Source organism: Phyllobates terribilis, unplaced genomic scaffold (assembly GCF_046119375.1).
Source record: "Phyllobates terribilis strain yellow unplaced genomic scaffold, ASM4611937v1 Scaffold_3__8_contigs__length_932513732, whole genome shotgun sequence".
Classification (NCBI taxonomy): Eukaryota; Metazoa; Chordata; class Amphibia; order Anura; family Dendrobatidae; genus Phyllobates; species Phyllobates terribilis.
This window is the reverse complement of record NW_027362763.1, coordinates 308,656,698-308,676,961: the sequence shown is the minus strand read 5'-3', so window position 1 is coordinate 308,676,961 and position 20,264 is coordinate 308,656,698. Positions and strand designations below refer to the sequence as shown.

The window sequence follows — 20,264 nt, the reverse complement described above, 5'->3', positions numbered from 1 at the left end:
CACCATACTAAGACACAGCAATGTCCCCCTTTTCCTCCCTGCAGGCACAATAATATCATATTTCTTTCAGTTACAAAGGAAACAAAAGGAAAAGATGAGTTTGTTAAACCTGATAAAAGATATGGAAGATCGAATTCAAGCAATGGCTGACCACCTTAAAAACGTCAGACAAGAGCTGAACTACACACAGGTAATGGAGCGTGGCACATTCTGCCAATACATGGTTTTTAAGAGTATTCCCATATTGTAATATGATAAAATGTTGCCATGATAATCCACATCATTATGATTGGTGGGTCCTGAGAATAAAGAGAGCGGTCCTACATTCTAAGAATCAGTGGGTGGACCCGGCAGTCAGACTCTGCCAATACAAAATTGATGGCATAAATTTGTGATATGCCATCACTTTAAGGGCTCCCTCACATGAGTCTATAAATTGGACAAGTGCAATACGATAAAAAAAAGTATTGCATTCAGACCAATGTTATTCAATGAGGCCTTTTTATGCTGCGATTTGACTCTGAAATAAGTTCAGTGCAAGAAAAAAATCGAATGCCATACGAACCATCAGTATAACATTTGACTTTACGCTCGTGTGACCCCAGCCTTATATTAGGAAGGTCCCTTAAAGGTGTGTCATCTGTGGGACTTTGTATGACTGTAGTACACAATGGGATGTGGGATGAGGGGGGCTTCTTTGCTGCAAAGTCTGTTTTTTAACTTGATACAATGACATATACTTCTTTAGGCTGCGTTCACACATTGCGTATTTCCTTGCTTTTTTTTACGCGCGCGTATTTTCCTGCTTTTTTTACCTGCTTTTTTTTACGCAAGTAAAAAAAGCACCTCCATTCACACACTGCGTTTTTTCCTGCTTTTTTTTTTTCGGAGGTGCAGGATAAATGAAGTGTGACGAGCATGGACACCTGTATGTAATGTAATGTATGTGTCTGTATGTGTGTGTATGTAATGTAATGTAATGTATGTGTCTGTGTGTCGTGTGTGTACTGTCCTGTGTCTATGTGTCGTGTGTGAGTGTGAGTGTCCCCTAGCAGTGTATGTACAGACAGCTTCTGGCTGCAGTACATACACTGCTTAAGTTATTAAAAGAAAAAAACTATGGATACTCACCTATCCGATGGATGGGAGAGGCGTCCGGTCCTTTCCCTCGGCTTCCAGCATCTGCCGTGAAGCGACAGATGCTGGAAGCGGCGGGACCGGACCGGACGGCTCTCCCATCCATCGGATAGGTGAGTATCCATAGTTTCTCCTGCGCCTCCGTAAAAAAGCGCTGGAATTACGCAGTGTGTGAACACCGCTGTGTAATTCCATCGCTTATAATGGGCACAATAGGGAGAAAGCGCAGGACGCAGCTGCGTAAAGAATTGACATGTCAATTCTTTACGCAGCTGCGCTTTCGCACTGCGCTTTAGCGCTGCGTAAAATCACACAGTGTCTGAACGGCAAAGTGAATTTCCCATTCACTTTGCTGGCAGACGCAAGGCACATTGCGTATTTTGAAAAAGCGCGCGCAAAAAAGCACGCGAAAATACGCAATGTGTGAACGCAGCCTTAGGCTATGTTCACACGTTCAGTATTTAGTCAGTATTTTACATCAGTATTTGTAAGCCAAAACCAGGAGTGGAGCAATCAGAGGAAAAGTATAATAGAAACACGTCACCACTTCAGTATTTATCACCCTCTCCTGATTTTGGCTTACAAATACTGATGTAAAATACTGACCAAATACTGAACGTGTGAACGTGGCCTTATAGGGGTCTTAAAACTTTTTTTTTTACTAATAAAACTTTATTTTGTCATTCAGGTGCATTAAAAATTTTATCTTGATAGTTCTTGATCACAGCTATGCTGGGTTCAAAAAATATTGAGTTCGATATGTATAGTTATGATTAATAAGTCACTAAACTTTAATCTTTTTTTTAAATAATTTTGTCCACTATAGAAAGTTATGAAAGTTTGAAAATCACTCTAGTAGGGGATTAGTCTTCATTCCTATAAAAAATGCATATAAGATGGCTTCCAAACTCCTGCTTTTCCCAATCTATTTGCCTGCCTTCAGCTGCATTGATATCAGAATATTATTTGGAGTACAGATGTTGGCAGTGATGGGTCAGCCTCTGTTTCCCCCTTCAAGTATTGTACTTATCAGAACAATTTTCTGCAGCAGCTTATCCCAAGAGTTAGTGTATGTGCCCATGTTAAGTATTTGTTGCAGACATTTCTGCATCAAAAACATCTCTCTTAGCAGGAAAAACGCTAAAAGAATTGACATGCTGCAGATTTGAAACTGCTTCAAATCTGCAAGAAAAAAAATATGCAACGTGTGCATGAGACTTGAGGAATCTGAATCACTTTACATTTACTAGGAAATGCTTCAGTTTTTGTGACAAAACTGCACGGAAACAAACATGACAAACATAGCAAATACTTAAAGGGGTTCTCTCATACTAAAATGTATTTTAATCCTAAATGCCTATCTATTTAATGTCATAATCTATTCTCTTTTCTAATATGCTTTAATTAAAAAGTCCCTACTGTTACCTCACTACTTTAACTCCTTTTTTTTTTTTTTTTTTAAATACTTCCTCTTTGCTTGAAAATCCAAGTGCATGCTGGGATAGTCAAACGAGTTGTCATCAAGGGGCAGATGCTGCACCTTCCCTGTTTCAGAGGCTGGGCTAGAGCTTCATCTACTGAGCATGCATCAGTTGGCAATTCCAACATATGCTCAGTAGATTCTTGTCACTGCGCAATATGCACAGTGACAGTGCGCTCTGATCAGAAGTAAGGAGCCGACAAGAGACTGCACTGTCAGTGCACGTTGTAAGCAGGAGAAGGAGAGACCAGCTCCTCCCCTGCAAGTGATGTCACTTGCGGGGGCGGCGCTGGACTTTGCTTTTCCTCCATGCTGGGTATTATTACAACGTGCACTGACAGTGCGCTCTCTTGCCGGCTCCTTACTTCGATCAGAACCAAAGTATTTAGGATTAAAATCAATTTTAGCTCTCAACTACTCCTTTAACATATGCACATAACCTTAGTGAGACTCAGGTGCTGATCCTTTCAATGCCAGCATCTGTACTCCAAATGGGTACGTTCTATATATTCTAATATTAATGGAGCTAAGGGCAGGAAGATAGACTGGAGAAAAGCAGGGTTTTGTAAGCCAGTTGTATGCAATTTTTTTTACAGGAATGAAGATAAAATCCTCTGATAACACTGATAACATATTTTGAAAAGTTTCAAAACTTCCCATGCTAGACAGAATTATTCACAAAAAAATAAATTAAAGTTTATATACTATTTAAAGGGATTTTCTCAAAAACAAAGTACATTTTAATTAATAGATCTTGGAATAATAATAAGTTCCACAATAGGATGTGTTAATTTTTTTTCCTGTGCTGAGATAATTTTATAAAAGTCATGGAGCCGGCATATGACATACCAGTAAGTCAAATGTCGATAAGAGGTTAAGGATTGTCAAGTTTTAAACAAGTAAATGGAAAGAATCACATGTCTTGTGGAACAAGATGTAACATTTTTTTATGAAGTTTTAGAGCCCATTTAGAAAGGCTGATAGTTGGGTACAAGCGTTAGACAGGCTGGCAATCACCTGACGAACGTAGGAAATGCTCTTTTGACCAGTGAAATGATTTTTAAGCCAGTTTAAGAAGCTCAGTTCTTGGTAGCATATCATCCTGTGTAGACAAGACTTGTGCTGCCGAAAGCTCAATGTCCTATTACGCACAGGGCAAGCATATTAACAATCATTCTGTGCTCATTGAAGTGCAGTCGACCTCTATAATAAGCTATAAAGCAATCACTGATCAGTTTGCATGTAGCCGATCAATAATCATTTAATGACCCGGTCAGCCTGTCAGAAGGTATATCCACACAACATCTTTTTCAGGCGGAATCGCCCATGTAAAAGTGCAGCAAAAAATTAACATGATGCACAGCGATGTAAAAACTACATTGCTGTGCACATGTTCAATTGTTATGTCTTTTAACCGCTTAAGGGTTAGGAAACCGTGAAGCAGTTAAAAGTAGCATCCTTATTTGTTTTTAAGCTAGGAGCTAGCACATAAAAGGACTGCAAAACCACCAGCAAAGCAGCTTTAGAAAAAAGATAGCCGGCTTTTCCCTGAAGCGTCTTCGCCTAGTAAAACCTTAGTGGGTCCACTGGTGTCTTCAAGATGTCATGTCCATATATCCTAAATGTAGGATTAAAAGGGTTTTCCAGGAGTAAGTTTTTTTTTAATCAGTAGGTAGCTTAAAAAATAAACTTTGCTATAATCATTCACTGCATGTCCAGCGCAGATGCCCCCAGTCTTTATTGACAGGCTGCAGTGGTGACTTTATGACTACAGTGTCATGAATGAAGGCTGCAGCCAATCACTGGCCCTAAAGTTCTGTTTTAGCAGGGGAATTGCGTTTTGAAGTTCTGTATACATGAGTCTGGAAGTGCATTGGGTGTGTAGCAGACAGCCGGAGAGTGGAGGCAGGGCTAGGGAGACTGAAGCAAAGAGCAGGAGAGTGGAGGAGAGTCCGGGGTGAGTGAACCAGAGAGCAGGAGAGCAGAGACAAGACTAGGGAAGCAGAGAACTGTGCAAGAAGAGTAGAGTAAGAGACCAGAGGAAGGGCTAAGTGAGTGAAGTAGAAAGCTGGAGAGTGATGGAGGGGCCAGGGTGCCTGAAGCAGAGAGCAGAAGAGCGGAGGAGGGATCGGGGTGACTGAAGCAGAGAGCAGAGGAGGAACCGGGGTGAGTGAAGTGGAGAGCAGAGGAGGGGCTGGCGTGAGTGAAGTGCTGGGTCATGCATCAGAGGAAAGTCTTTCCTCTTGTGGATGTGTTTCAAAAGGGCATTAGCCACCCAATTTAAGTACCAGCCTGTGCCTGTGTGCAGAAGAAGTCTCATGAGTGGTATTACCCAGGAGACTTTTTATAAAAAAAATTAAAAAAAAAGAATAACACAACCTACACAGTCATCTATGACACTTATACAGGCAGTATTGCGACCTGTGGTCAACATTTAACTTGAAGATATCTTCTAGGTGTCACATCATTATAAAAACGTTTCTTTATTATAAATACATTACAGAAATTGCATTTTCCACAATTTTCCTATAAAGTTGATATCCACCTAAATTAATCTGGGGCATCTCACTTAAAACCATCATGTGTCTCATAAACAGATTTTGCTATATCACTTTTTGCTATCCCACTGATACTTTAAATCTTCATTTTGGTCATTTACGGCAGTTTTTCTTCTTTGATTCTGTCAAGTTGCTGAGAGCAAGTTTTTGTTTTGTGGATGAAACCGTGAAGCCTTATTTATGTGAGCGGTGATGGCAACGCTGCTTTGTGAGATGCGGGAAGCAATGCCACATTGACAAAACATTGATAACAAAATGCTTCTTTCCTTTCTGTCATGTTTTTTTTTTTTTTTTGCAGAATGTGTAGTATTTGACCAATAACACAGACAGGGGTCTTTATTATAACTCTTCTTCCAGTCTCTTTGTAGAGCTAGAGAAAAAGAAATTGAAAGTGAAGAACATTTTAAGACTCTAACAGAAAGGGAGATTGGGCGTCTTGCGCAAGAAATACATCGTCTTGAAAATGAGCTGGTGTCCTTGAGAGAAAAGAAAAATAGTCAAGAAGTAAGGGTCATTTTTGTATATTTATTTTTCTTTCCACATGGTTATGCATTCATAAAGAGGTTTTCTTTAGTTGTGGACATTGTGTTTAGTATGTACAGTATATCAGGCTATGTGCCCATGATCAGGAAATAGCAGCGTTCTAGAAGCAGCGTATTTTCGCTGCTTCCAAAATGCTGCGTTTCAATCATTCAGTTAAATCCGCATGTGTTCATTGAACTATGCGGATTTAACGCATCTTATGAATGACTAGGGATTTAACTACGCAGCAGAGACTAGCGTCTCCGTTACAGATAATTTGACATGCTGCGGCTCGAAAACCCGCGCCGCGGATGAGTTTACGCAGCGTCAAATAGAAGCACGGTGGGTATCCACTGTTCTTGTAATGTGGGAAGCAGCGTTTTGGACACAGTGCAGGTGATCTGCGTCCAAAACGCTGCTATTTCTAACTGTGGGCATGCTGCCCAATAGACTAATATAAATGAAGGCATTATAACAATAGAATATAATGGGTATTTCAATTGATTACATTAAGATTTCAGAGCTTTCACTAACTGAATAATCTTATTTAAATTATAAAATGAAAAGTCCACAATAATAAAAAGGATGTTATATGTAAACTGTCTATGTGTATTCATATGTCACATATACAATGAATTTCCTTTTATGAAGAATCCAATAAACTTTGTAATGCAGCGGCTTGCTGCATTACTAAAATGTCCAGGGGGTGTGTTCCGGCTGACCACGTACCTCCCCCTTCAGGTGACTGATCACATGACTGTGACATCATCACAGGTCCTGTGCGCACAGAAGGATATATAAATCCTGGTGGTTTTGAAACGGGGGGAGGCAAGAGGCCTGATCCTTGTGTCTGGGACACCATTAGCCTTGAGATGCAAGAGTCCTGGTCCCTGTGTCTGGGACACCATTAGCCCTGGAAGGCACGTGGCCTGGGGGGGCCACACCTGGTGAGCCTTAAGCCACAGCTTTGGCAGAACAGAGCTGATGGAAGCCGCTAGATCCAGCAAAGGTAAAAACGCTGCTTGATATGGACATTGATATTGTTACCTTGCTGAAGGCTGTATCTGGAGCCAAGTGGACATATCTGCCACTGAAAAGGCTCTAGGATATTACATGTGTAACATGCCTGCGAGCTACTGAGATGGACTATGTTATAGGCAGTTTATGATGTTTAATAAACTGCTGGACTGTAGATTACCGGAAAACATTGCATGTGTGCTTTAATTGACCCGGTGAAGTGAGTGCCCCTCAACATGATGAATAGCGCTACCTTACAACTTGTATTTCTGGTAAATTTAGAATGAAACTGGAAGATAAGAAATATAAAAAAAAACAGTGGTAGGTTTTCTATTAAAATTTAATTTTGATGTGTAAGCTATGTTGGCTCTGGGTTTCCTGGGGCTCGTGTCGCATTGTTATACCATGTGAACCATGCTGACCCCTCACTTCCTTCGGAAGAACCTTGGACAAGCGGAAGAAGTGAGAGCACAGCAGAGAAATAGCTGCAGCTCACTGGCTGCATAGCTCATGTGGCATAATAATTTCACACGAGGTCTGGGAGACCCAGCGCCGAAATCTCTGGAACTTCGGTGATTGAGGTGTGTTGCTGTTATTTTTATTTTAAAAGGGGGACGATTTAATTTAAAAATGGGTTGTCCAGGTAATGGGTATCTCCATAAGACCTTCATCAGACAAACTGGAAATGTAGATAATCATATAGCAGTGTAATCGAAATGTAAGACATATAAATTCATCAAAAGAAAATTGACTGATATAGATTAACAATCTTAGTATAGAAATGCAAGAAAAACAATGAAATATGCACCATATTTTAAGCAAACAGGGTTAATCATTGTAGAACAGTCCCTTTGGCCTTAGTAAAATTGTAATACATGGTATAACTTAACCTATTAATAATGTTCTTTACATATGGGGGGACTCCTTAAAAGATTTCCATTAGTGCCTCGTATGTGGCCAGAACTTCAAGTTGACACTTCATTGTGATCCACACAGTGAATTTCCTTGACCCCACCATTATCAAAGGACCTGCAGGCAATCTCTCCAAAGATCTGTAGATTAAAGAAACGGATCGTAACAACCTGCTCTACTTCTCCAATTGCCATCACTTCACTTCACCAAACAATCTATTACAATTTCACAGTATGAAAAGGTTTACAGAATTGTGTCTGATGCAGAGACATGAACCCATTGGCTAGGAAACATTCATTTTTTTGGCCGTATCTGCCTATTCGAGGCAGGCACCCAGATGTGGTTGACTGCATCTTGGAGCCCGCCTCAAATAGGCGGATGCGGCTGAACATTATGTCCAACAGAGCACTCAGTGACTCTGTTTGCATCATTACAGTCAATGCTCTATCAGCACATACGCCAGAATCCCGTTTTCCAGGGCTTCAGACCTAAGGCCCAACAGAGCCACTGACGTGAGCGTAAAATGAAACATGAATATGGGCTAATACATAGCCGGTGCTAGTCCGACTGCTGCTATTTAGCAATTCAAACGTTGCTGTCAGTCTCTGACAGCGGCATTTAAATAGCGCAATTGCATGTGCGAGTGTGCACCAGCTCCTATTGGGCCCTCTGACGCGTGCACCGATGAGGTATCATGGCAGTTGATACTCCTTTGAAGCTCAAAGGAGACCGCAATTTTCACTATATTGCAGCATATAGTATCACCAATCAAGTGATTGCAGATTAAAGTCACTAAGGGGGGAAAAAAATACAGTGAAAAATAAATGTATTAAAAAAAATAAACACCACCCTTTTCTCGGTTTTAAAAATAAAGAGATAAAAGAAAAAAATATAAACATACAGTTGACATAAAATTTTTCACACATCTGTTAAATTGCCAGATTTTTGTCATGTAAAAATATCATACCAAATCAAATCATTTCAGAACTTTTTCCACCTTTTTGTCACCCATGAGTTGTACAAATCCATTGAGATACAAACTGAAATAATTGTGAGGGGGGGGGGGAATGAAAATAGCACAACTAAAATATTGTGGTTGTATAAGTGTCAAACTCTAAAGCCCCCGTCTCACATAGCGAGATCGCTAGCGAGATCGCTGCTGTGTCACGGTTTTGGTGACGCAACAGCGACCTCACCAGCGATGTCGCTATGTGTAACACTTTGCAGCGATCAGGCCCCTGCTGTGAGGTCGCTGATCACTGCAAAGTGTCCTGGACCATTTTTTGGTCGTTGCTCTCCCGCTGGTCAGCACACATCACTGTGTGTGACCAGCGGGAGCAGCGATCAGGCTGGTAACTATGATAAACATCGGGTTACTAGGGGCTCACGCGCACTTAGTAACCCGCTGTTTATCATGGTTACGAGCCTGCTAAAGTGAGCGGTAACCTCCCGCTCACCGTAGCAGAGTGGTAACCATGATAAACAACGGGTTACTAGGTGCGCGTGTGCCCCTAGTAACCTGATGTTTATCATGGTTACGAGCCTGCTAAAGTGAGCGGTAACCTCCCGCTCACCGTAGCAGAGTGGTAACCATGATAAACAACGGGTTACTAGGTGCGCGTGTGCCCCTAGTAACCCGATGTTTATCATGGTTACGAGCCTGCTAAAGTGAGCGGTAACCTCCCGCTCACCGTAGCAGAGTGGTAACAATGATAAACAACGGGTTACTAGGTGCGTGTGTGCCCCTAGTAACCCGATGTTTATCATGGTTACCAGCCTGCTCCTGCTTCAGCAGGCTGGTAACCAGGAGCAGGACATCGTGGAAAGATTCTTTCCACGATGTCGCTGCTCCCCTGATCGTTGGTGAGCCTGCCTGTTTGACAGCTCACCAGCGACCACATAGCGACGCAGCAACCATCCCTGACAGGTCGTATCGTTGTCGGGATCGTTGCAGCGTCACTAAGTGTGACGGGGCCTAAAGGGTACTTCAACAAATATTAGTTTAATGGTGTGCATATTTATGCAACCACATTATTTTAATTCTTTATTTTTCTTTTTCCACACGAAAAAAAATTCAGTTTGTTTTTCAATGGAATTGTACGGATTATGGGTGATATTAAAGGTGGAAAAAGTTCTGAAATCATTCTTCTTGGTGTGATATTTACAAGACTCAACCTGGCATTTTAACAGGGGTGTGTAAACTTTTTATATCCACTGTAATTAGTGTCCCCTAGTCTATGAAAGTCCGGTCTCTATCAAGACAGAATGTAATTTAATACATATGTTGAACCCCAAAAATAAACAAAAAAAAAGAGTCAAAATTGTAGATTTGCATTTTTTCAGTCACTGGTGACCAATATGTTGTATGTACCCCAAAATGGTTTCAATAAAAATATCAGATCGGCACACAAAAAAGCCAAAAACAAGTCAATCAACAGAAAAATAAAAATGTTACAAGTCTGCAAAATTGGTGACCCAAATTTTTTTTCTTTTTTAAATGAAAATGAAAAAATGAAAAATTGCCCATCTCAAAGGGGTTGAAAAGTTAATTAGTTAAATATAGATTAACCTTGACAGTAAAGAACCCCAATGCAGTATCGTTAAGAGTCGCCCATCTATTTTTTGCATCTTTTATTTCATTTAGAATAATATATTCAAGGCTTCACAAAAACTAGAGAACTTGAAGTGTCAACTTAATTGGGACCAGCAAGCTCTGGAGGCCTGGCTTGAAGAATCTGCTCGTAAAGATGAAGACACTGTTGCCATTCAGAAATATGCACAGAAGGATGAAGGAAAAATTAAAGTAAGTAATTTTATATAACTTAAAGGTATTTTCCTGTCATAGAAAGTAGTGTGATATCACTATTATATGCCTGCGCTAAGTGTCTGGTGGGAGACCCAACAATCGGCCCTCCCATTCTGGTTTACCCTCACAACTTGTTTGGGCCGGGAATTGCTGCATAGTATTATTCACTTCAATGGGAACCCCATGCATGTATTCTACATGTGTCTATAATGTAACTCTTATTTCTTGCTATAGGATCTGTCACTGCAGGTTGAAAGACTGACCATGGAGTCCAACCACAAACGCAAACTTTTGGACAATGAGTTGACAGAGACTATCACTACACAGGTTTGTATTTACACAAGCATCTCCCAATATGCCATGTATTAGTCTATTATTAATAGGGAGGCTGTGAACTCAGTCAGGGTGGGAGTACAATTATTGCACTGATTTGAAGTTATTTTTTGTTTTCTACAATTTCTATACAGTGCCGATTTTACTTCCATCTTTCTGGTCTAAGAGTGGAACTAAAATTACAGAGACGGAATTTAAAAACAGACGTGAACAGCACCAGATATCAGGACAATTCTTATAAGATTAGAAATACTTTTTTTTGTCTGTAAATTAATATTGCTGTATCTCTTAATATGCTTAGACAAGTAATATTAAATATGAATTGCTGCACAGATAGGTTTGTCTTACAGATTGAACTGGATAAAGCAGCTGAGGATTTCCGCAAGGCCCACTCTGAGCGACAACAGCTGATTCAACAGTGGGAAAATACCATTGATCAGATGCAGAAAAGAGATAGAGAAATTGACCAATGTGCACTGGTAAGCGAGTAATTTCTCTCCTGTAGTAACTGTTATTCTAATTAAACTGGTCACAGAATTATGTGTAAGCCAAGTAACATAAGATAGTCAAACAAACAGTTGATTCTATTTTGAATTGATTAAGGGTGCAAGGCCACTCCTGAATATATTTTATCTGCATAAATGGGAACTGTACTTTCAACACAATTTGCATAAATCAATAGTATAAGCACATATAAGAAACTTTGTAATATACAGTACAGACCAAAAGTTTGGACAACCCTTCTCATTTAAAGATTTTTCTGTATTTTCACGACTATGAAAATTGTACATTCACACTGAAAGCATCAAAACTATGAATTAACACATGTGGAATTATATGCTTAACAAAAAGTGTGAAACAACTGAAAATATATCTTATATTCTAGGTTCTTCAAAGTAGCCACCTTTTGCTTTGATGACTGCTTTGCACACTCTTGGCATTCTCTTGATGAGCTTCAAGAGGTAGTCACCGGAAATGGTTTTCACTTCACAGGTGTGCCCTGTCAGGTTTAATAAGTGGGATTTCTTGCCTTATAAATGGGGTTGGGACCATCAGTTGTGTTGTGCAGAAGTCTGGTGGATACACAGCTGATAGTCCTACTGAATAGACTGTTAGAATTTGTATTATGGCAAGAAAAAAGCAGGTAAGTAAAGAAAAACGAGTGGCCATCATTACTTTAAGAAATGAAGGTCAGTCAGTGCGAAAAATTGGGAAAACTTTGAAAGTGTCCCCAAGTGCAGTTGCAAAAACCATCAAGCGCTCCAAAGAAACTTGCTCACATGAGGTCCGCCCCAGGAAAGGAAGACCAAGAGTAACCTCTGCTTCTGAGGATAAGTTTCTCCGAGTCACCAGCCTCAGAAATCGCAGGTTAACAGCAGCTCAGATTAGAGACCAGGTCAATGCCACACAGAGTTCTAGCAGCAGACACATCTCTACAACAACTGTTAAGAGGAGACTTTGTGCAGCAGGCCTTCATGGTAAAATAGCTGCTAGGAAACCACTGCTAAGGACAGGCAACAAGCAGAAGAGACTTGTTTGGGCTAAAGAACACAAGGAATGGACATTAGACCAGTGGAAATCTGTGCTTTGGTCTGATAAGTCCAAATTTGAGATCTTTGGTTCCAACCACCGTGTCTTTGTGCGACGCAGAAAAGGTGAACGGATGGACTCTACATGCCTGGTTCCAACCGTGAAGCATGGAGGAGGAGGTGTGATAGTGTGGGGGTGCTTTGCTGGTGACACTGTTGGGGATTTATTCAAAATTGAAGGCATATTGAACCAGCATGGCTACCACAGCATCTTGCAGCGGCATGCTATTCCATCCGGTTTGCGTTTAGTTGGACCATCATTTATTTTTCAACAGGACAATGATCCCAAACACACCTCCAGGCTGTGTAAGGGCTATTTGACCAAGAAGGAGAGTGATGGGGTGTTTAGCCAGATGACCTGGCCTCCACAGTCACCAGAGCTGAACCCAATCGAGATGGTTTGGGGTGAGCTGGACCGCAGAGTGAAGGCAAAAGGGCCAACAAGTGCTAAGCATCTCTGGGAACTCCTTCAAGATTGTCGGAAGACCATTTCCGGTGACTACATCTTGAAGCTCATCAAGAGAATGCCAAGAGTGTGCAAAGCAGTCATCAAAGCAAAAGGTGGCTACTTTGAAGAACCTATAATATAAGACATATTTTCAGTTGTTTCACACTTTTTTGTTAAGTATATAATTCCACATGTGTTAATTCATAGTTTTGATGCCTTCAGTGTGAATGTACAATTTTCATAGTCATGAAAATACAGAAAAATCTTTAAATGAGAAGGTGTGTCCAAACTTTTGGTCTGTACTGTATCTTATTTGACAAATATGTTTTTTTTTTTCTCCACTTATGAGCCACTTCTCCTCCCGCCTGCTTCCTGAACTCACCTTCCACTTTGATAAAATAGCCCGACTCTGTCTTTCCTAAGACAAAAGCACTGCCAGCACAGTGAGGTGTCAGGTTACCTCATATTACACTCTGTGGAGAGAGGTGAAGAAAGGGGCACAAATAGCGCTGTTATCCAATAACAACCGTGAAGGTAAAAGGAAATATGCTCACCTTTATGGGTTGTGTGATGCACAACTCATGGGAAAAATGTGTGACGAGGTGCTGCAGCAGGCACAAGTCCCTTGGGATCTTAGGTAATATACAGTGTTAGGATGAAGTTGGTGCCGTTACGAACCGCGCTCCTGCTATTATGTGGTGACTAACTTTTCTTCCTGCTTCACTCAATGATCCGTGTCTCCTTGATGTAGCAGGTCTATAGTGACAGAGTTCCAGCTTGGCGCTACAGGATCCAGGTGTTTGGTCACACAGGAAATGGAAAACAGGATTTCTGTTCGTAACGGCACCAACTTCACCCTAACACTGAATATTACTCTATGGAGAGGGAAAGAGAGAAGAAGAGTGAGGAACAGAGTGAGAAAATAAGCAGGGGTAGACAAGAAAGATCGTGATGAGCTTTCTGACAAGTCTTTTATCTTTGCCCCAGAGCTGGATTCACAGCTACCTTGTTCAGTACTATAATTTCCATTATACTACTTCTCTCTGTGTGCTAAGTAAGGAATGAATGCAGAAATCCATCCCTGTGTTTTGAGCTGTGCATGGAAGACATAATGGCAGGTAGTCTCTTTTTTCACCAGCTTGCAAGTTAAGAGATAGAGCCTGCAGAGGGGAAAACTGGGGAAAATGCATGATGAAAGTAATATTGTGGCTTGGAAATAATGTTATTCCTCAAATAAAGAAAAGTTGCTTGAAAGTACGGTTCACTGTTAAGTAAGACAAAATGTCTAATTGAATTGCTGACATTATTTCATTTGATCAAGCAGCTTCCACATTCATATATGAACTCCACGGGGAAACATTATTAAGTCTGATGTTTTATATGCCACTCTTGCAGTATAACTTATTGGAGTAAGGTGCTCTAAATTTCTTCAAAGGCACATCTTTAGGATTTCTGCAAGCCAGAAACTTAGATCTATGCCAGCTACAATTCATTCCAGATTTTGGGCGTAAATTACACTAAATTTATTGTATGGCTGTCGACCAGGCTGCGTTTTGCTAAGTCCCTTTAGAAAATTGCTAAACATATTTTTGTATGTGTGACAGAAGATTTTGAATGTCAGTAAAACTCACTGTTGAGAAAAAGTATAACATACACCCAATAAGTGGTTAGTTTTCTTATTTAAAGGGAACCTATCACCAGAAAAAATGCTATTAGCTGGCTCTACATTAGGGCCAGCTGTCAGTCAGTCGGGGGTGTGGTTACAACCTCTGCTCTGTACTTTCAGAGCGGTGACTGAACCGGCGCCAACCCCGTGACTGAAACCAGAATGCTGCCACAGGGGAATAAAGTTCATTTTCTCCCTGCAGTGATCGGCTAAGTGCGGCGCCGGGCAGGTTAGTAATGCTATAAACCTGCAGATTAACCCCATATCTGCTGGTTAATACCTTTTTTTTTTTCTGGTGACAGGTTCCCTTTAAAACAGAGTTTTGGGGTAAGGATTATTCTTTACTCTAGTAGGCCCTGCACTTACAGCTCTCCTGCTTCTCTCCCTATTCCTCGCCTATTGTCTACTTCTTGTGTCTGACTGACAGGCCACTCACATGTCAGTGACCTGTCAGTCAGAGACAGGAAGCAGGCAGCAGGTGAGTTCTAGGGAGAAAAGCAGGAGAGCTGTAACTGCAGTGCCCACTCAACTGCACTTGCACTTGTTACCATGCAATTTCAATTATGGATTTGTCTAAAACAGCAAAATAGATTTCTACAAGCTAGGTAAGGATTTACTCAGCTTCACAGCACCTTTATATACATGCCATTAGTTTGGTGTATAAAATCACGAGTACACCTTCTCTTTAAATATAAGCTTCACGAATGTGCTTATCTGGAATTTAATTGTGACGCTAGTCACTACTCAAAGACAAGCTGTGAGGCTGGGTAGTCAAGAGGTCCGAGGTCAAAAACCAAAAGGGTACGTCATAGAAAGAGGGGTGAAACAAAGGCATAGTCAGTAAACTGTCAGGGGTCGGAATTCCAAGAAGGTAGCGACAACAAAAGGGCTAGGCAAACGAATGGTCTAAGGGAAATCCAAGGTCAAGCAGCAAAGATCAGAATACAAGCCTAGGAGCACAGAGCTAAAACACACCACTTGAGCAAAGCTACAATTGGCAGAAATCTAATGCAGAGAGCTGGCTAAATAGCCAGGTAATCACTCCAAACAGGAGACACATGGAGGAGGCACCGGCACACCCTGGCCCTTCTTGGGTGGCTAAATTGTCACTCAAGACACTGACATCTTAGCACGCCCCAGATCCCGTTTGGACGGCTGAACTGTCCATCACCATACTGACAGTTCAGCACGCCCCTGCCCTTTATTGAACTGCAGAACAGTTATTCACACACAGATAGGCGGAATCGTGACAGTAATCTTATTTATTAAAAGTTTGTCCAAAATCGTAATTATGTGAACTATAGACTACAAGTGTTCAGCCTTAAACTTCTTTCTTTTTTACTAAGGATAATGAACCACACAACAATTGATGTGATACGTGAGATGTTCTGTTATTTTTCTCCTAGCTACTGGCCCAGGTGAAACAAGAATTACGAGAAAGAGAAAATATTATAAAAGAGAAAATCCAGTTTTTGAACAGCGAAATAGAGAATAATAAGGAATATGAAAAGAAGATTTCAAGTGTAGAAAGAAAGGCTGCCAAACTGAGGCAGGACTACCAGGAGCAGGAGAATATTCAAAGTCAACTACAAGATGAGGTATGGTGGAAAACAAAAAGTTCTTCATTATCAAGCTTCTAACAGCACGAGTGATGAGTTGGTAATGTGTAAACGCGTGGCCCTGGTTCTGCTAGGAAACATGGCAAATCTGTGAAACCCTGTGATACGCATAAACTCTGAAATGTCTTCTGATCATAGCGTTGAAAAAAGCGAGTAGGAATTAAGCAAACTAATCTGTCAAGACGATAATATGATACCTGCTTTGTAATCTCATGTGCTAGTGTTGAGAAATCAAGCTGTGAAGCTATAAACGTCCCTTTGAGAAGTAGAATTGCATAAATGATTTTCTTTAGAGGTGTTGGGGTAGTTGACAAAATCATGAAAGTTTCTAAAGTTTTAATATTCCTCCAGATAGTTTGTAGGTTTTAGACTGTTTAAGCAGATGCTAATGTTAAAGAAATGATAAACATTAACATATGATGTTGAATAGGTCATTAAAATCAGATCAGTGGGGGTCAAACTCATGGTATCCCCATTATTCAGATGTTTTTAGGTTTGGTTGCTGCCAATTGTAAACATTTAACAACGCTGCACTGCACAACTCCATTTAATGTGTAGTGGCCGCTGCCTGGTACTGCAGATCAACTCCTATTCTCTTGCATGTACTTGTCAGTAGCCACTACTCATTGAATGGAACTGCAACCAAACCTTTTTTAATAGCAATAGAATTCCATTAGTATCAGCCTTTTAAAAAGGTAAAAAAAAGAAGTAATTGCCTAGTGTTATTTTTCAAGAGCTGATTCTTTATCTCCAGCTCACCATATTTGACTATTTCAATCTCGAATAAGGCAGAAGGAGTGTAGTAATTATGCAGCCTCACACTGTGAGACTGCTACTTCATTTCCTGACATGCCTTTCTTCTAAGTTGGGATTTTATTGGGTGAAGTTGCATGATTGGTCTGTACACTGCAAGGACTATGGAGGTTCTAAATGTGAAATGATGTCACATTTTGGCTGAGGAGATGTCATTCATGTCATGTGAACAGAATAAAGCAAGTGTGAATAGGTGCAAGTTGCTATGTCTGCATAATACGCAAACAAAAGAATACAGCAGCACTGTGTAAGCGCTAAAATGTATGCAAACCATTGAATATATGTAATCTGTAATCTTTACTGTATTACTGCCATATAGAATATACTTGAAGTTGAAGTATAATGAAGGTAGTTAGCCCACACATTGGCCAGGTCATGATTCTGTTTTAAGGTGTTGGTCAGTTTTCTGTTGTTTGCTATTGGAGGTGGTGACTGCCTCCTTTTCTTAAAAAAACACTCCTCTATTTGTAATTAGTGCTGGATTCTACCTGCCTTTAAATTTGTAGGCTATAAGCATGGGAGAGGCATGTTTGATAAATTTTATTTATTTATTTTACTCACTTACCGTATTTTTCGGACTATAAGACGTATTTTTTTCCTCCAAAATTTTGGAGGAAAGTGGGGGGTGTGTCTTATAGTCCGATTATATATTATATATACATAAATATATGCTGTGGGTGGTGGCTGGTGTGGAGGGAGTGCCAGCGGCGAAGGAGTGGGGCACAAGAAGCAGTAGCCGGCTGCTGCAACCTACACTGTGCCTGCTGCTAAAGAAAATAAATATTCACTGCCCCATGGGCGTGGAGAGCAGTGAATATTCATTTTCCTTAATAGCGCGAACATTGTACCCACAGTGCGGCTCCTGCAGCGGCCCGGCTGTCATGTGTGCCTGCTATTAAAGACCATGAATATTCACTACAACCCACTCCCATGGGCGTGGGGAGTAGTGAATATTCATGCTCTTTAATAGCGAGCACACTAGACTGCCGGCCGCTGCAGGAGCAGCGCTGCGGGTACAGTGTGCACGCTATTAAGGAGAGTGAATGGTCACTGCTCTCCACGTCCATAGTCCCAGCGTGGGGAGCAGTGACTATTCCGGCAGCTCATCTCACAGTGTGAGGGCTCATGGCAGTGACGGCAGCAGAGCTGCAGCAGATAGGAGGTGAGTATAATTGTTTTTTTTTTTGTGTGCAGCGTGATGGGGATCAGGGGGTGCCATGCATACCAGGAAGAGGGATGAGGGGGGCCATACATACCAGGAAGAGGGAGGGGTGCCATGCATACCAGGATGAGTGATGAAAGGTTCATGCATACCAGGATGAGGGATGAAGGGTGCCATGCATACCAGGAAGAGGGATAAGGGGGGGGCATACATACCAGGAAGAGGGAGGGGTGCCATGCATACCAGGATGAGGGATGAAGGGTGCCATGCATACCAGGAAGAGGGATGAGGGGGGCCATGCATACCAGGAAGAGGGAGGGGTGCCATGCATACCAGGATGAGGGATGAAGGGTCCATGCATACCAGCATGAGGGATGAAGGGTACCATGCATACCAGGAAGAGGGAGGGGTGCCATGCATACCAGGATGAGGGATGAAGGTGCCATGCATACCAGGATGAGGGATGAAGGGTGCCATGCATACAAGGAAGAGGGATGAAGGGTGCCATGCATACCAGGAAGAGGGATGAAGGGTGCCATGCATACCAGGAAGAGGGATGAGGGGGCCATACATATCAGGAAGAGGGATGAAGGGTGCCATGCATACCAGGATGAGGGATAAGGTTACCATGCATACCAGGAAGAGGGATGAAGGGTACCATGCATACCAGGAAGAGGGTTGAGGGGGGCCATACATACCAGGAAGAGGGAGGGGTGCCATGCATACCAGGATGAGGAATGAAGGGTCCATGCATACCAGGATGAGGGATGAAGGGTACCATGCATACCAGGAAGAGGGAGGGGTGCCATGCATACCAGGATGAGGGTGCCATGCATACCAGGATGAGGGTGCCATGCATACCAGGATGAGGGATGAAGGGTGCCGTACATGCCAGGAAGAGGGAGGGGTGCCATGCATACCAGGATGAGGGATAAGGGTCCTTGCATACCAGGATGAGGGATGAAGGGTACCATGCATACCAGGAAGAGAGAGGGGTGCCATGCATACCAGGATGAGGGATGAGGGTGCCATGCATACCAGGATGAGGGATGAAGGGTGCCATGCATACCAGGAAGAGGGATGAAGGGTGCCATGCATACCGGGAAGAGGGATGAAGGGTGCCATGCATACCAGGAAGAAGGATGAAGGGTGCCATGCATACCAGGAAGAGGGATGAGGGGGCCATACATATCAGGAAGAGGGATGAAGGGTGCCATGCATACCAGGATGAGGGATGAAGGGTGCCATGCATACCAGGAAGAGGGATGAAGGGTGCCATAAATACCAGGAAGAGGGATGAAGGGTGCCATACATACCAAGATGAGGAATGAAGGGTGCCATACATGCCAGGAAGAGGGATGAAGGGTGCCATGCATGCATACCAGGATTGGGGATGAGGGGTGCCATGCATACCAGGATTGGGGATGAGGGCCATGTATAATATGAAGGAGGGGGCCATATATACCAGGATGGGGGTACATTAACACAATTGGGGGACATTGCCCCTATAACAGTGTCAGCAGCAGACCCCCCTCCCCCATAACAGTGCATCATGACCACATTTTTTGCTTAAATTTTTTTTCTTTTTTCCTCCTCTAAAACCTAGGTGCGTCTTATGGTCCGGTGCTTCTTATAGTCCGAAAAATACGGTATATATCGCCATTAATTCCACAGCGCTTTACAGACATCATCATCACTGTCCCCATCACTTTACAGACATCTTCATCATTGTCACCATTGGGGCTCACAATCTAAATTCCATATCAGTATGTCTATGGAGTGTGGAAGGAAACCGGAGAACTCAGAGGAAACCCACGCAATCACGGGGAGAACATACAAACTCCTTGTAGATGCTGTCTTTGGTGGGATTTGAGCCCAGGACCCAGCACTGCAAGGCTACAATCGTAACCACTGAGCCACCGTGCTGCCCTAAATATTAGTTTTAGGATACCATTCAATAATGGTATGTCTTGTTGTGGATGGTGGGCTCACATGAATTGACCAATATGTTCTCTAAGTACCTTCATTTAAAAGTATATTCTATATAGCAGTAATGCAGTCCAAATTCCATACATTCAATGTTTGCATACATCTTAGCACTTACAGAGTACTGCTGTATTCTTTTGTTTGTATATTTGCGTCGTGTGAGACTGACGATCTGATCATAAACTCATGATTTTGTCAGAGTAAAGTCATATGACT

The 20,264-nt window shown here is 41.9% G+C and overlaps 1 protein-coding gene across 1 annotated transcript in view; it reads left to right on the top strand.

Moving 5' to 3' along the window:
• Positions 1–20,264, top strand: part of CCDC39 (coiled-coil domain 39 molecular ruler complex subunit) — a 119,104-nt gene that overhangs the window by 26,569 nt on the left and 72,271 nt on the right. The window contains exons 2-7 of the mRNA XM_073674972.1: positions 71–190; positions 5,533–5,679; positions 10,271–10,429; positions 10,667–10,759; positions 11,116–11,244; positions 15,875–16,066. Coding sequence (XP_073531073.1) covers positions 71–190; positions 5,533–5,679; positions 10,271–10,429; positions 10,667–10,759; positions 11,116–11,244; positions 15,875–16,066 — 840 coding nt within the window. The remainder of the gene's footprint in view (positions 1–70; positions 191–5,532; positions 5,680–10,270; positions 10,430–10,666; positions 10,760–11,115; positions 11,245–15,874; positions 16,067–20,264) is intronic.